The 17147-nt window shown below is 43.6% G+C and overlaps 1 protein-coding gene across 2 annotated transcripts in view; it reads left to right on the top strand.

The window, feature by feature from the left end:
- Positions 1-3389: 3389 nt before the first annotated feature.
- The window catches only part of LOC133026853 (cadherin-18), a 55166-nt gene continuing 41408 nt past the window's right edge, over positions 3390-17147 (top strand). Inside the window, exon 1 of one of the 2 annotated variants that reach the window (XM_061093832.1) lies at positions 3390-3620. In XM_061093832.1, coding sequence (XP_060949815.1) covers positions 3390-3620 — 231 coding nt within the window. The remainder of the gene's footprint in view (positions 3621-17147) is intronic. The other variant, XM_061093833.1, reaches the window with a different exon arrangement.

Genomic DNA, 17147 nt, shown 5'->3' with positions numbered 1-17147 from the left:
AACCATCAGAACTGTGTGTACACGCAGCCATCTTGTGTGCATCCTGCCAAACATCCTAGTGGCTGCCGCTGTGCATAACCCATCGTGTTAAACGCTGCACATATACAAACATGCCGTGGGCAGCAGGCTGCTCAAAACAATATCATCAACATAAAAGGGGCAAATTATTTCCATTGACAGAGCCAGATGCTGTTGATTTCATGGCTCCCTGAAATGTATTTTGCTTAGAATCAGCATGATAATCAGACAATTAGGCGACTGATTGAAGAGAGCCCCAGGAGGCAAAAGTGAAACCACTGGAAAAAAGAGATTCTCATTCTGACACACGCAGCCTGACTCACTCGGGTACCCACGATTTTTCCTCGCCAGCGCTTTGACTTTGTGGGGAAATTGGTTCCAAAGGTAGAATCAAGATTTTATTGAGTCGTAAAAAATGATTTTTGGAGAAAAGGCGTAAAAAGAACTCCACTCGCTCGTCTCTGCAGGGCGTGATATCATCCCTCAGCCACAGAGAGGAGTGGGTGGAGCTCTACCTATGCAGATGAGGATCTTTCTCCAGATTACACATGTTCAGTGTCTGCCTCAGTGTTTATCCTGCGCTGCTTTAATCCAAGTGGATGTGGAACAGACTGGCGCAGCCGGAGCCAGCAGCAGGTATCCTCCCTCACGACGGCTGCACTTAGTCAACAACACATATAGTCGAGCTGGATAATTTGCATGGAAGAGATATGTAAAACATGGGGATTAGTCAGGGGGGTTCTAAGCACATCTTAATCCATATATACGTACAAATATTTATATTCATACAAAATAAAAAAAGAATCAGTGATTATCCCTCGGAGTGTGCGACAGTGGTGAGTTGCATTAGCGTCTGGTTGTAAGGTTTGGCTCTGATGATGTCACATGCATTGTGAGCAGCGGCCTCTGAAGTCTGTCGGCTCTTATATCCCATTAAGTATCAAATACATGTGTTTGTGCTTTCGATAATCCCCACGAAGCTGCCACTCCGCAGCACTTTGAACATCCGACCCGCTCTCCTGCTGCGAGTCACCACTCCAGCGTGTAGTCACTTCCTCTTCTTATTGTGATTACTTAGGAAAAATGGGCTAAAATGTCAATTTTTATTATTTACCCAAAACGTATGAATCCCTTCCACTGAAACAGAAGTGGTCTCCTTCTCCATAAGACTGTATCATGTTTTTACCCCTGATCCAAGTCTGCATTGAGCCAAGAAACTATCTAAACCTCTTATTAGCACATTGCTGTGGCATCATGTGGAGATCAGAATCCAGGTCACAGGTTCCCCAGCTCATCTGGAGCAATGGGCTGCACCTGAGACCTACATCAGCTGGTGGGAATCAGTGAAAAGAGATTGTTGTTTGTCCAGTGTTATTTACCCCACTAACTCTGTGACTCCCACTATCTGTTGGTCCGGTAACATTTCCTCTATCCATTTCATCGAGGATCCTTTGGGTTCTGACAAAGAGTTTGAGCCTGATGTAGAAATGTAAAAAGTTTAGTGAAGGAATAAACTATTTGGATTTTGAATTAGTTTGGTAATTTTCTAAAAATAGATCCAACTTCTTGGTCGGACCAGTCAGTCGGTGTCGTGGTCGTTCTGAACGACATGTTAGTATCAGTTATGTCTCTGTAGCTTTTAAGATAAATAGTCAAAATCTTCGTTATTAAATATTTGTTTCTGCTCAAATAGTTTTTGCCTGGAAATAAATGAAAGCTTCACGTTTTCATTAACCTCTTAACAATGGAGCCGTGCTGCTGCTTCAAGCAGACGAGACAACAGGAGGCAGTGGGAAACTCTGCAGGGACTTCAGGGAACCGTGATGTCCTCAGAACCAGAGGAATCTCGGTCCACTGAGGAGTCTGATGGTTTCATCTGTGACTTTCAGGGGGAGCCCTGGTAATAACAATGGGTCGATGTGTTTATCACACAGTCAACACGGCTGAAAGCTCTTTGAGAGGAGAATAATTTGTCACCCAGCAGGTGCACGGCTGTTTTAAAGTGTGATCACCAGAGCCTGGTGGAGTCGTGTCGCAGTATTATGTGTTTTCTTTTTACTACCGATGCTGTTTCCACCTCGACGTGCTCTGATCTGAAGGAAGACGTCTAATCTTCCTGCACAGCAACTTTAATGAGACTCAGAGTCGATGTTAAATCACATCGAAAGGCGTCTCGGAGCAGCAAGGTCAAATGATGCATTTTTTCTCTCATCAGAAAAGGAAAATAAGTGAACAGCAGCACTTAAACAACATCTAACTCTCTGTAATGCCTCCGTGGAGTTGCAGGGGTGCGATGCACGTTTAATGCAAAGGCGGCGCCGGGCGAGCTCCACTCGAGTGCTCGCTAACACGGGAACCCGACACAGCTCGCGGTTATTTTTTTACTACTTCAATGCCACCTTCAATATACAATTTTGATTTAGAAAAACTGTTTTCCCTCTGTCTTTTCCATCCCAGTGCGTTCTGAGAATCACCCTCCGCTCCACGTCTGAGTGGCTTGATGTCTGCGCTTATCGTAGTAAATGTATTTCTTCCCGCCACACTGATTATTCACCGTGCCGCGGCGCACACTAAGCCTGGCAGTCCCCCCCCCCTCTGCTCATGTTAAAACATCCAAATGCTCCTTCCCCAGATATGTTTTAATGAAGCCAGCTCATCCTTTGAGTTCCAGGGCCGGACGCTGCTCTGCTGTGATACGTGACTCTGACCTCACGTGTCTGCATCAGTCACCAAACACTGCGGTGACCTCATGGGCACGGACGGCCTCTTTTAATAGCAATAACTCCTCAAGTCCAAACTAGTTTGTGTCACCCTGCATAATGGAGGGGAACAAAAATGGCTGGAATACTGAAGCAGGGATTTTTTTTCCGACAGTTTGAAGTGCACGTCCTCATCTGAAAGGAATTCATGAGTTGCAATTTAATTGGAGGGAATTAGCGGACATTTAGCTTCTTATATCCGTCACATTAATCTCTAACTGTGTGTTTCTCTCTCCCCTTGTCTCTCTCTCTCTCGCCCAGGAAATCCAGAATGGCTCCAGGGATTAACCTCTGCTCTCGGTAGAACTCACCAGAAGTTCACGTCCGGGTTTTTTTTTTGGCGGAGCGTCTCACAGCCGGGGAAATTCCATAATGTAAACGCATCTTTTTCTCTTTTCTTTGCTTTTTTGATAAACCTTCGGCTTTTGGGCCATGAACCTTAGAGGAGCTACCGGAACCACGGTTTTCCTGGTTTGGATTTAGATCCTCTCTCGATCCTGGACCACACCCCCGACCTGCAGCGGTGGCCAGTGGCGGTGGCTGTGGCGGTGGTGGCGGCAGGACCTCTCCACCTCGGAATACAGGGATAACTTTACAAAAGCGCTCGCCGCCATGAGGATATCCGCCACCTCGTGTATCTGTCCCTTCCTGGTGTGCCTCTGCTTCATCCAGAGGTGCTATGGTGCGGCCCCCCGCGCCCCCTCCAGGGTGCCGTCCAGAAACCAGAGCAGACTGGCCAACGGGGAGTTGGAGGTGCACCACAGACCCAAGCGTGGCTGGATCTGGAACCAGTTCTTTGTTTTAGAAGAACACATGGGACCGAAAGCACAGTATGTGGGAAAGGTAGGAATTTACAGACTTCCACTGCAAAGAAAAACTAAAAAAATCGTTTGATTCCCATGCAGGGAACTTGCTTTTGAACAGCTTACTTGGCATTTTTTGTCTCTCCTCTTGTTTATTGAGAAGTGGGTTACAGCAGGAACAAGCTGTTCCAGTGAGGTAGACTGCCACGTTGGCATTGTACACGCTTCTGCCTCCTCTGATGTGGAAATTCTGCTCTCATTTGTCAAGGTGTTTGTGTTTCCTTTCTGTCTTTACAAAATCCGACCGAGGTTCCTCTCATGATAATGTCCAAGAAAATGTTTAATTCTCTGTAGTTAAGAAGTCTCTCAGCAGGTCGGCCTCTCCGGGAAGCCGAGGACACGAGAGTGGATTAAGATTGAAAGTGAGAGTGGCCCTTACGTCAAGCTGTCTTTGAACTGAAATATCAGATTTGGTTTCTCTTTGGGAAATGGTCCCAGATCTGATCTCTTTGTAGAAACAAGAACCAGCACTGAAAGAGAAACTGAGCAGGGGTCCATACATAGAATGTCATGGTGTGAATTCTTCTCTGGATGTGATTTCCGTGTCATTCCGGAGTGACGGGCGACGGGAAGCAGTGGGTGTTCTCCGTGCTTCTGCAGAGGTGACGGTGCCGCGTGGCTGTCGGCCGCGGTGACTTTTCTGTTAGCTCCACAATAAGCCACCGGGAGCTGGTTAAGTCCTCTGCTTGCAGATTGCCTGCCCTTATCTCCTGAAATGTGAAAATGTATTTCTCCGCTGCGGTGATCATTATTCCAGGCACTCAGGCGAAGACTAATCCCCTCAACTGCACTCAGAGAGAAAGAGAAGGAGAAAGGCAGGACGCCCCTCTGACTGCACGCATGTCTGTATTTCAACAACAGTGGCGTTTTGAAGGGAAAATGAAAGAAGCAGGGACGACGCTCGGGGGGGAAAAAGGTGCGAGGGAAGAAAAGGAAAACACACAACGTGAGCAAATATCACCTTATAGGTCGGTTTTTGAATAAACCTCGTGAAGAAAAGGCTATTTACTGGTGAGGCATGTTTTTGCTAATATTATTTGACGCATGAATGAACCGTTAAATTCCCACAACGGCAACAAAAACAATCCCTCAGCGTGTACGAGACAATGTGTCCCGAGTATCAGACAACACAAAGATTCCCTTCTTATTTTTACCGATGCACTAACGGTGACAGACGTTCTTATTCCAACATTAAATTCATCCACTGCTTTGAAGTTCAGGTTGTTTGGTTTGCCGGCTGCTCGGCTGATCTGCTCCTCTCCTACCTTAAGGGTGTTGTTGTTCTCTCTGTGTGTGTGTGTCTGTGTGTGTGTGTTTGTGTGTGTGTGTGTGTGTCTCTCTGTGTGTGTGTGTGTGTGTTTGTGTGTGTGTGGTGGGGATGCTGCTGCCGCTGCCGCTGATGAAAGCAGAGTAAACATAAACAGCTAATCCTGGATGATAATAAAGCACTGAGAAGAAACATAAACATTATTAAGGAATCAATTTGACATGCATGTTTAAAGAGATGAGGTCTCCAGATGGTTCGCAGAGAAAAAACATTTAATTATGTGGGTTGGGACGGGTGTGCTGTGTCCTAATGTGGCCAGGAGACAGAATGACCCTTAATTAGACAGGAGAGGAGGAGGAGGAGGAGGAGGAGGAGGATCATTAATGCACTCTGCTCGTACAGCTCTGTAATGTTTTTGTACGTCCTCCCGTTGCTTGATTAAAAACTCTGGACATTAGCGAGCTGCAAATGGACATCACCACTTCAGGGATAATTGCTTTCATCAGAAAAACATGACATTTTAAAACAGACTTTTCATAATAAGATGTGAAGTTTCGAAATATAATTCTAATTGTGGCTTTGCAAGGTCAAACAGGACACTTCCATCCCACAGTATATACGACATGGGAAGGCTCCGTGCTCTCTTTACCGATCCTCTCGCATAAAGGAACTTCTGGGGATAAGTGAAGCGGCCAGTCTGTCAAGAACATGTTTAATCCCCCTGAGATGTCCCATAATCCCCAGTGACACCTTTCTGGGGGGGGGGGGCGGATGCATTTGGGAAATGACAGCTTCGTGCATGAGTGAGACGCAAATGCTCGGCAGGGGACAGGGCTCGTCCAGAAAGCAGACAGGAGACAAGCCACTCTCCCGATGGGAGGTGTGGATGTCTTCACGTCACTCCGCTCAGCGTGGCGCTCTGAGGAGATTCCGGCAGGTTACAGACAGGATTGTAATTTTCAGAAGACGCATGCAAATCCGCCAAACTCTGCCTCTGAGTGTGAGCTGCGGTGAACTGTCTGCGGCTGTTTGTTAAACAGAAACAGATCCTCGGTCAGAAACCCACAAAGTGAACCATCTTCTGGTTTCTGGCTGCTGCTAAGATACATTGGGATTTGACAGAATGGGGAGGAACATCCTCTCGTCTTATCCTGTGTTAATATGCAGAGCAAAGTTGCAACCTCTAAGAAAAGGAACCCGAATGTTTTATTCTCGCATCTAAAAATGGATTAGGCTGTGACAGAATCAGGCAACTGTCTTGTTGTATTTACAGTAATAACTCCACAGTGGGAGAGGAAGATGAAACAAAAAAACAGAGCTGAAGTGCAAACTGGATTCTTCTCAGTTTTTAAACCACTCTGGTGTCACATGAAATACAAAGTTTCTGGAAAAGAGAAGCATCCGGAAAACAGTGGAAATACCAACTGATGGAAAAAAAGCTTTAACGAGGATGAGATGTGCACATATGTGAGGAAGAGTGTCATTGTTTACATGTGGGGCTACAAGCAAAGCTCTCGTTTAATTACTCTTTTGATTAATGTGGTAATTAAGAAAAATACTTAGCAAAGCCTGTGGCACTTTCCCAGAGCTCAAAGCCTTGTCTTCAGATAGCATGAGAGAGAGAGAGAGAGAGAGACTGCTGTGGTGCAAAATTGTCTGTAAAATCCTCGGCTCTCATGCAATCACACAAAATAAAATGCACACAGTGTAGAAAACAGCACAGAAGAATAAAATACTTTATTAATCGTAGTATTCCAGCATAAAATCCTCAAATCATTGGCCTCCTCTGTTGCTTACATAAGAACGTCCGATCCATCCAATAGCAAACAGCTGCACCTCAGAAAGAGTCAAGGTCAGTATCGACCTTCTGGAACCTCGAGTGACCACAAGCAACAGATCACAAAGAGAAGACACCGGATCTGAGGCGTGTGTTCTGTGCAGCGTGCTGAGGAACCGTTCACAGCCGGCGTGTGGTATTTTTAGAGCGATGCAGTTTCAAGGCCGACAGAGAAGCAGAAACACTTAACACAGTGAATAAATGATACACCTCCACGCTTTATGCTAATTCACCCTGTCAGTCCAAAAAACTGGAGAAATTCTATTCAGAATAATGTTGGAACAGAAAAACTAAAGTGAATCCTCTCATTTAAGAAGCTGCAAACAGATTTATTTACTCCATGTTTTCTGGTTTTAGTCATGTTTGAGTTTTAAAGACTTCTTGAGGCTGCTGTTCAGAACTGGAGAATTATCATACAAGGGGATTTAGCACTGGAGAACATCTGCAGCTACATCTGGAAACAAAGTTCTCTGCTCATGAGGAGTTTCAAACCTCCAACAAAGGAGCAAAAATCAAATCTGTAAAGTAAAGTAAAGTAATCTGTAATATTCAGTCAATATAAAACAAATCCAAAACCATTATGTCAAAAAAATATGACATTGAGTCTTGATATATCACAATTTAACTGTCATGTTAGTAAGAAAGTGTATAAATATATAGTATAAGTAGCTATAAGTTGTATTAAAGACCCAATACTGATATGTCTGTGAGGTTAATACTGGTTGACAGATAATTGATAATGGTTTTGCCATGATCGGGACCAAACAGTGAAATTGGTGATTATTAAACCAAAACATCAGCTGAAAGACTGAAAAACCCTTTTACTACCTCTAAGAGAAGTAGCTTCAGACTTGAATCTTCAAACAAAGAATAGCTATCAGAATGATTCAGTGAGTAATGTACGGTCAGAGGATAGAAATGTTTCTGTGCTGCTGCGTCCTTGATACAAAGGAGAAATCACAAAGCTGAGCCAGGTGAATTACAGTTTAACATCCTTCACTCCCACAACCGCATTATAAAAACACACACACACACACACACACACACACACACACACACACACACACACACACACACACACACACACACGTCAGCTGTGTGTTCAGGAGCGTGCGTCATTTCCAAAAGTGCGTTCCTCTGTCTTCTGGCTGGAATGCTCAAACAAATTAGCGGCGTTCAGACACTTGAGACTAAACCTTTCCCCCCCCGCTCGCTGGCAGACACGTCATGTTTTCCCAGAAGCCGACGCCCTCACGCCCGTCTCATACTAATGTTAGGGTTTTAGCAGCAGTTAGAGGCAGAGCCATTTAAAAACCAGTGTCGAGAGTCGCATCCGCAAAACCCTAATAATCTCATTACTGCACATCAAGAAGTCAACCATCCTGCTGGGAAGACCACAATTCATTCCACACACCCCCCCCCCCCTTCCTCTTCCTCTTCTGCAGATGTCAAAGTAGAGGACACAACTATTAGGGCGGATCTCTGTGATGAGCATCAGTCTGCAGCTCCCCCCCCCCACTCATCACTGTCTGTTGATGTATGGTCATTAGGCTGGCGTTCCATCATCAGGGTTTACTGTGACTGTAACAAATCAATGGAGGAGAAGGAGGGGGGGAGGGGGGGGGTGCTCAGAGGAGTTGATTGGTGATATGTGGTGATAATCAGACAATCAAGCATGCCCACATAAAAAGTGATTAAGTCCTCTCGAGTGAAGTAGAAGAGCTGAGATTTAATCACAAAAAACGAACCCACCCCCTCCCCCTTCGCTAATTGCAAATATGAAGCCCAGGCTCTGATCATCAGCTCGGGCACGTCTCTGCTCATCGCTGCTTCTCCTCCTCCGACTCCTCTCGCCCCCCCGACTCCCATCGCCCGCTCCCATCCGAGCGCCGGCCTTGGGTCCAACATCACAGCGAAGCAGCTCTGATGAATCTTTCAGGAGGAAAACATCTGAAAGTAAAATGTCACCGCAGCTGCTGCCCGGTCGGATTGAGGAAGTTGTCAAAGCACGATCCAGAACACGCAGATAAACAAAGAGGGGCTATTTGTAGCGTGTGCACGTGGCTGCAGGAGCTCAGTGCACGTCATCCCTGAGAAGACACGTGCACCAACCAGACAAACGTGTAGTAAACACACACACAACTCGGACACAACCGCGGCAAAGCGGCGTCCTCTCCGATCAAACCAGGCTGGCGAGGCACATACATTACGTGGATCTGAGCGGCGAACGCCACCGAGTGATTACAAATGGCGTTCAGCAGTAATGCAGTTCCAACCAGGCACATACATTATCAGGATCTGCACCACGGAAAGGACAAAGCCATTTGAGGAGCGAAAACAAGTGGAGGCGCAGAATAGATGAAGGTCAAGTTGTGTAGCTGCTAATAAAGCATCAGGATGGGACTCAGCAGAGTGTGTCTGCAGCCGGGCCCGTGTGTAATCAGGAAGATTGTGTTACATGTTGTGTAGTCCTGAACCCAAAAGTTGGTATTTTCGCTGCTCTGTTGAAGTTCTCCAGTAGTTTCAGGAGTTTTCTTGCCTCGAACCTGCAAAGGGACACGAGTGGATTTGAGCTGCAGACGCTCCTGAGCCGTTTGGATGATGATCACGGATCCGTCTGTGCAGCAGGAAAATAAAAGGATTTGGCAGCGACTGAGTAATTGGCACGATTGTTATGACTAAATCAGGAGTTAACGCTGCTCCATTTTGTTTTTTCTGGCCGCTGAATGGAGACGAACGTTTCAGCTGCTGACGGGTGAACAGGTTCAGTGGCGATTATGTAAATTAGATCATGAATTGATATTTGGTCCAGTTTACTTCAGTTAATTTATTTTAATGCGACTCAAACATTAACAAAATGCAGCAGTTCTTCATTTAGAATTCTTAAATTCCAATATGGATCATTTATTTGTGTTTATTTACGTATTAATATTTACTAATTATGCAACCATATTTATAAGCTGGTAATCATAATAACATCCCATTTTAAATCTGTATTTACTAAAGTAAGACATTCAAAGTAAGTGAAAACATAAATATGTAATGACTCTAGTGGGCAGTTAATGTCGAATGTGTGGCAGCTTGTTGAGATCATTTCACACAAATATAAATACATTAAATATTAAATATATGTGCATGATGCAGTAGAAACCAGTAGTGGCTTATACAAAAACATACAAGAGAAAATTGGACCTACTAGTTTATTTTCATACGAGCAAAAACCTTGTTATGTTGTCCTCTGATCTTTTTGTAGTAAAGGTATATTTACTGATTCGTATCAGTGTAAATTCCACTCTCGACATATCATTTTCCATCAACTCTGACCCACTGGATGTGAAACTCTAATCACATGTTTCAGCTCTGGTCTGATTCCTCTTGTGACCCTGCAGCTGTATTATATTTACCCAGCACTGAATCCCAGGTAGAATAGAAACCACCAGTGAAATGTTGCAGCGATGGCGTCGGGTCGGTGGATTCCTCTCGGGTTAAAAGGATTCTTCTCCTCCTCAAATCTCCTCTCTCTCTCCCTAATTGACTTAGACACCTGACAAGTGGTACAACACAGCCAAAGATAAACTTAATCAACTTAGCCATATTTATAAGCTGGTAATAATAATAACATCCTATTTTAAATCTGTATTTACTTAGTAAGAAATTCAAAGTTAGTGAAAACATAAATATGTAACGACTCTAGTGGGCAGTTAATGTCCAATGTGTGGCAGCTTGTTGAGATCATTTCACACAAATATAAATACATTCAATATTAAATATATGTGCATGATGCAGTAGAACCCAGTAGTGGCTTATATGAAAAACATACAAGAGAAAATTGGACCTACTAGTTTATTTTCATAGGAGCAAAAACCTTGTTATGTTGTTCTCTGATCTTTTTGTAGTAAAGGTATATTTACTGATTCGTATCGGTGTAAATTCCACTCTCGATAGATAATTTTCCATCAACTCTGACTCACTGGATGTGAAACTAACTCTAATCACATGTTTCAGCTCTGGTCTGATTCCTCTTGTGACCCTGCAGCTGTTTTATATTTACCCAGCTCCGGCTCCCAGGTAGAATAGAAACCACCAGTGAAATGTTGCAGCGATGGCGTCGGGTCGGTGGATTCCTCTCGGGTTAAAAGGATTCTTCTCCTCCTCAAATCTCCTCTCTCTCTCTCCCTAATTGACTTAGACACCTGACAAGTGGTACAACACAGCCAAAGATAAACTGTCGGGCTGTAAGCACCAATTAGCTCGTGAACACAGTTTAAGGCCACTTTTCACACAATGAGCACACGGAGCCAGAAAACACCGGAGCCACGCAGGTTGCTGACGAAACAAAGTCGAGATCCAGCTGCTCCTCTGGGCGACGTGATGGAATTATAAGTGAGGTTCACCTTGAGATTGTGGAGTGTTTTCTTTTTCGCCGGCGACTCCAAAGCCCCCAGACTCTGCTGATCTCTTTAAAGTCCTCAGAAATGCATTGCCAGCTGCCAGCCGCCAGCCACATGCCAGTCATCTATTCCACTAGTCTTTAATAAAGTCGCCCATGAGACCGGGAGATAAAAGACAATCCCTTGTTGTGATATCTTGTGGAGGGAAAGGATTCTTCTAAGTCTGAGCGGGGGGGGGGGACGATCAAACCACACGGTGGCCGAGGTCCTGATTCACCTTCATCAGATATTTCCATTCTTCGTCGATTGTATTGGCCGGACACTAGGGGTGGGAATTGGCAAAAATGTGACTATTCAATAGTATTGCGATTCGATTCTGCGATATATTGCGATTCATGTCCCCCATATTATTCAAAGGCATTACAAAAAATGAGGAAAATAAGACTGCTCAACTCACTTCAAATGTCACATTTAATTCTGTGAACAACATTGTCTTCTACACATTAACTGAAGTGCAAAAACTTTGTCCTTGAACATTCAGGACACAGGACCTTTGTAATTATTTTCTGAATAGGAGACCTCTCACATGAACACTGAGCTCAATCATATAAATAAGAGGAACCTAGAGCTTCAATCAAATTGAGACCTGCAAGGTCATGACCCAAAATGTTAAAATAATTTGGGAATATTGGCATTTTTGTTCAGAAAAAGGAGTTGGTCAACATGCTCAGATGTTAAAGTTCCTCTGGGCCGTTACTATATCTCTTGCAGTGGAGAACATCCTTTCCACATACACACTAGGTATCTTTTAAACTCCGAAACTCTCCTCGTCATGCTTTGCCAGCCAGGAGCTGTTACATATATTTTTTTTTTTAAATATTGCAATAGTTTGTGCTAAAGTATCGATATAATCGCGGGCGCAAAATATTGCTATACTGAACAGAATCGATTTTTTCCCCCACCACTACCGGACACTAGTCCTGATGTTAAAGCTCATATCTGCAGATTAACTAAATGACCACACACTACCTACGACAGGCGGGAGAGTCATTACATTTTCTGTATGATCAAAATTAATGAAGAATAAATAAAATATCCCGGAGCTGAGAAACCGCAACAGCAGCAGAGAAATTGAGCCTCGTGTTTAAAAAAATCATGTGACAGAAGTTCACCCTCGGCCTGTTTCTGTTCATATCAGCTCTGACTAAAGTAGTGAAGTATAACCCCCCCCCCCCCTCTCATCTCTTTGCTGTCCTCTGGCATCCAACAGTCACAGATGGTCAGTAAACATCAGAGCTCTCTCCTCACAGCCGGGGGAGTATATCAAGTATCTATCACTATTAGATCCATAAACTTGTATCAATACCTCAGCTTCTTGTCTCTACCCTTTTATTCACTATTCGTTATTTTACTGGATAATTGGAGACTTCATCGTCTGCAGGCTTGAGTGAGGAAATCGACCGATGGATGTATGGATCTTCTATAAAATGGTGGAAAGGATCTGTACTAAATCCCAACGTGACATCTACAGATATTTATTTTGACCAGTTAATCGATTGATGATAAAATACGGTGAAGCTGCCATAAGATAAAGTTGCCTTCTACAAAGATTATAGATTCTACATCAGTTTATTGGCAAAGCATATTATGGCAGTGACCGCGTTGCCTGAGCGACACAAACTCAGACCGAACAATGAAGTTCAATTTGTGACTCATTGCTCTGAGTGCCGGTAATAACTGACTGTGACCTGAGCACATGTGCAAAGTGCTGCTGAAGAGCCCAGGTCCCATGGAATATTGGCAGCGCACATTATCTGGATCAAATTGCTATGTTTAATAAATAATACGCGGTGGGTGGAAATAGATCATTAACGATAGGAGGTCTATTTCAGAGTGTTATCGACTTTTACAAGCAACTGCTGACGTGAAACCTTCCTCACACATCTCGGGAAGACTCGCGACCAAGAAATGTTGATTTGCATAAAGCTGGAAGTGATTTCAACGGGTTTAAATATTCATCAGTCCACAGTTACAGAGACAAGCTCGGAATGAAAGGGAAAAAAGGTTTTGGTCTGTGGCTTCTCTCCCTGGAAGTGGGCGTCCGGTTGAGATGTCTCCAAAGACCTCACGCAGAAACGCTCAGTGAGGTTAAAACCAGCCCGAGAAGCAACTTCAGGCTCAAGATAATACAGAGCTGGTTGATGCTAATCAGGAAGAAGACGTCTCTCTTCAAAAACACGTCACGTTTGTCAACTTAACCCTCAACAATGAAACTGTGGATTGATGAAACTATGGTGGAATAGTGTGTGAAGTGTAAATGGAAATATCATCCAAATCAGGCGGTCGGATGGAAGGAGAGTCGTGATTTGGGGCTCGTTTGCTTCCTCTGGACCTGGGCTGCTGTTCATCATCATGGATAGAAATTAATTCTCAAATTTATGCTGCAGTAAACAATGAAATAAATGTAATACAGAATGATTTCCAACAAACGAATCCGCCTTTTCGGGGTTGACCCTATCAGACCCTGAGCCTTTAACCCAATAGAGAAACTAGAGAGTGACCTCAGAGAGCTGTTCACAGGAAACACCATCAGAGCACGTCTGAACTGAGCTGTTCCACAGGAGGAATGGTGCAATTCCTCCTGAACATTGTGCAGATCGGATCGGCAGCGAGCTCCAGCTCTCGTGTGTTATCGCTGCCAGAGGAGGTTCGGACTGTTATTAAATCCAAAGGTTCTGCAGCACTGCAGATGTTCAGGTCTGTTCAATAAAGAAGATTGTTATTGCGTTGCTAATGGTGCTAGCACATTGTGATTGTCTGCTTATGAAGATCAGATCATAAACCAGCTCATTCCAAAGGGTTTACATTCGTCACATACAAGTTCCTGGAAATCAAATAATCAATAAACAATATATATCATGCAAGACAGTAATTACTAAAATAAACAATATCTAACTTGTATTGAGCAACATGTGGTGATTCATTCTGTCGGTCCAAAAGATTTATATGTTCTGTTCTAGAGATAAAACCCTGATTGAATAGTCCTACTCGCTGAAAGTGGATATTACCCAAAATCCTCGGCTTCCTGAACCAGAAGAGCTACAGCTTCAACAAATCCACCGAACTCTGTTTAGAGTCCTTCATCTTTTAAAAAGTTTCCTTCTGAATATAAGAGATAAACATCACTCAGCTTTACTCTTCAACTTCGTACCCACTCACGAAGGTTACACAGACCAGGCGTTCAGGGTGAAACATTCTCCATATTCAACGAAAAATATCAGACTGTTTCTGAAGTTTCTATTCAAAGAAAAGAAAGTTGCATAGTTTTGCTTTGACAAGAGTTTAAACCACCGAGAGCTCTAAGTTGAAGGCTGGACATTGTTTGTCTATCCTGACAACACAATCGACCACGACATAGTGTTATTGGATTGTTATTATTATTATAACCCAGCAGCTCCGCCTGGAAACACTTGTGATCCGGCTGCCTCCTTATCGCTCAGTAACTCCTCCCTCTTTCCAACCTCCTGTATCTTCATATTGTTCTGCTCTCTGCTGCTCGTTCAGCCCGGGATGTTTGTGTAATGGCGCGCAACCTGTTGACACTTTTATCACCCATAGATTTGGGCAGGCAGCAGTCGCCATATGCATCATTGCTTCGCACTTTGCCGATCTTGATTTATTGGCTCTCGCGGAGGAAGACATCGGCTAAATTAGAACTCTGACCGGAGGCAAAATTCCATTTACGGGCCGCAGCCGGACTGAAGTGGATTCATCCTCGTTGTAGCTGTGGAAGCTAACGGCCCTTACGTACTAACTTTTGCTCTCTGGACTGAAATGATTCAGTTTTATAGGCAGGTTCAGACCATCAAACTATTCTAAACAATATTTCCCGGTGCAGAAACGGGCCGAACCTTGTCAACACAGTAACTGGGCCGGCACACAGACAGCCACAGATACGCAAACACGGCCTGATTTCTTCCTTTAGTGGCCGTGTTTCCTTTTGCTTCCATTCAGCAGCTGATTAACGACCTGATTCAACAGGATCTTTGACTCCTGGTGTAATTACAGGCTTGATATTTTCCACGCAGAGGACGGTCTGCTCTCATCAAGCCTTGCAATCAACAGAGGCTTTCTAATTAATCATTAATCTGCGAGTCCAGGCTTTGATTAGACGCGGCCTGAGGACCTTGGGTGTTCAACCTGTTTCATAACGTGTGTCTCTGTGTATGGCTTTGCATTTCATTTAAAATAAAAAATTGTCTAAATTCACACGTCCTTGGTTCTACTCAATATTAAATGAATGGAAAACACACCCTGGCTGTTGGGGGCGGAGCCGCCGGGTCGGTGAGGCAACACAAGCTTCTTCACTGAGATGTTCCACTGCACATGTCTCCTAATGGACTTTATAGGTATACACGTTTCCGAGTCATGTCGTTTCCCAGCTGTGTGATGGAGGTCGGGTGAAGAATTCGCTGGGGCTGACATCACGATTAATTATGTAACAAACAGACAGAAAGGGAAAAAAAACAACGTGTAACGCTCTTTGGTCGATAAAAGGCTCGGTGGTTAATGGTCTAAATAAAGCCGGGCGATATGGTGATTAATTGATTCTAAATTTGGGTTAGTGTAAAAGTAGACTGTGTCCCAATTCAGATGGATTCATGAAGGAGTGGGTGGTGTGCCACTTGTGTTTTGTACAGGAAAACAGCATCTTAATCACTATGTGTAATTTAGATGGAGAAAATATTATCGCTCAATATCAACATATCGTGAATCACCAGATTAATTCAGTTGCTATTTCTGTTGACTTATTAGGCTGTGTTGAAACGGCACATCTACGGCTGAGGATTTAGAAATTGGGTTAGATGTAAAATATTGACTCACATAGATGAGGACAGCTGCAATTTATTACACGAGCAAAACATATTTTAAATTGAATGTGAATTTTTGAAAGATTTGGCTCAACCTGTAGCTGCTGTTTCTATTTGTACCTTATTTGTTATTTGAAATCAGGTAACAGATCATTTGGCTTCTGCAGAGTTTTCAGGGTTTTTCACATCTTCCTTGTTGGATGCAGACTTTTCTGAACACAAATAACGTGTGAAAGCTTCTTAAAATGAACTGGTTAATACATTGTCTTTAGAAAACAGAAAGACCACGTTTCTCTAAACTCTTTATTGCAAAAAGTGGACAAATACAATCGTCTAATTGACAACACGGCAACATCAGACACCAACAGATGTAAACAATGTCATGAAAACTTGTGGAACTGCTCTCAGATGTATATTTTACTGTATATAAAGAAATTGGCATACAACAGAAAATAAGAGTTTCAATTTGATCTTTGTTCTCCTCCCCTGATACATCTGTGTGCTTTGCTAACAAAAGTCTTCCATGATCATCCGCACATATTTATATCACAAAGGGAGAAAGAACATATCAGCTACACACAAGCCATGAATTATTCATCTGCTGCACGTGTGTTGCATAAATCCTCTTGGATCCAGAACGCAACTCAAAGGTTATATTCACAGCTCATTGATGTGCACCTACAAATATGAAGCACAAAAAGCCAACGCTATGTAAAGTGTTGCGTGTGCACAGTAAAAATGGATCTGTTGTGCTCAGTGGTGAAAAAAAAAACCAGTATATCTCCACATGTTTTATTCATGGGTGAAAATGAAATTGTTCAAACGCTGGTGGTGCCCTGGTTTCAAGATTCCGTGGTATTGTTAAATACATTTGAAAGTTTAAAACTGCAACCCCAGCTGAGCGATTGGCATGAAAGTCCTAATCCTCTCGGTATCAATTATGGCTGAACAAGTGGCTCGGTCTGTCCTTTATTCCTCCCTCGCCTGGTGAGAACCAAGGCAGCGCTCTGCCATCTTTAACCGTCTTGTAAGGATTTACCCCGAAACTTTAATCTCTAAAGATGCATTTCTTCTGCGATGCTCGGGTACAGTCGAGCCTGAGAGCAGAATATTCAATATAGCGATGTCGGATTTGGATGTT

Source organism: Limanda limanda, chromosome 20, assembly GCF_963576545.1.
Source record: "Limanda limanda chromosome 20, fLimLim1.1, whole genome shotgun sequence".
In the NCBI taxonomy this organism is placed as follows: domain Eukaryota; kingdom Metazoa; phylum Chordata; class Actinopteri; order Pleuronectiformes; family Pleuronectidae; genus Limanda; species Limanda limanda.
The sequence above is the reverse complement of the archived record's forward strand: the minus strand, read 5'-3'. Positions and strand labels throughout refer to the sequence as shown.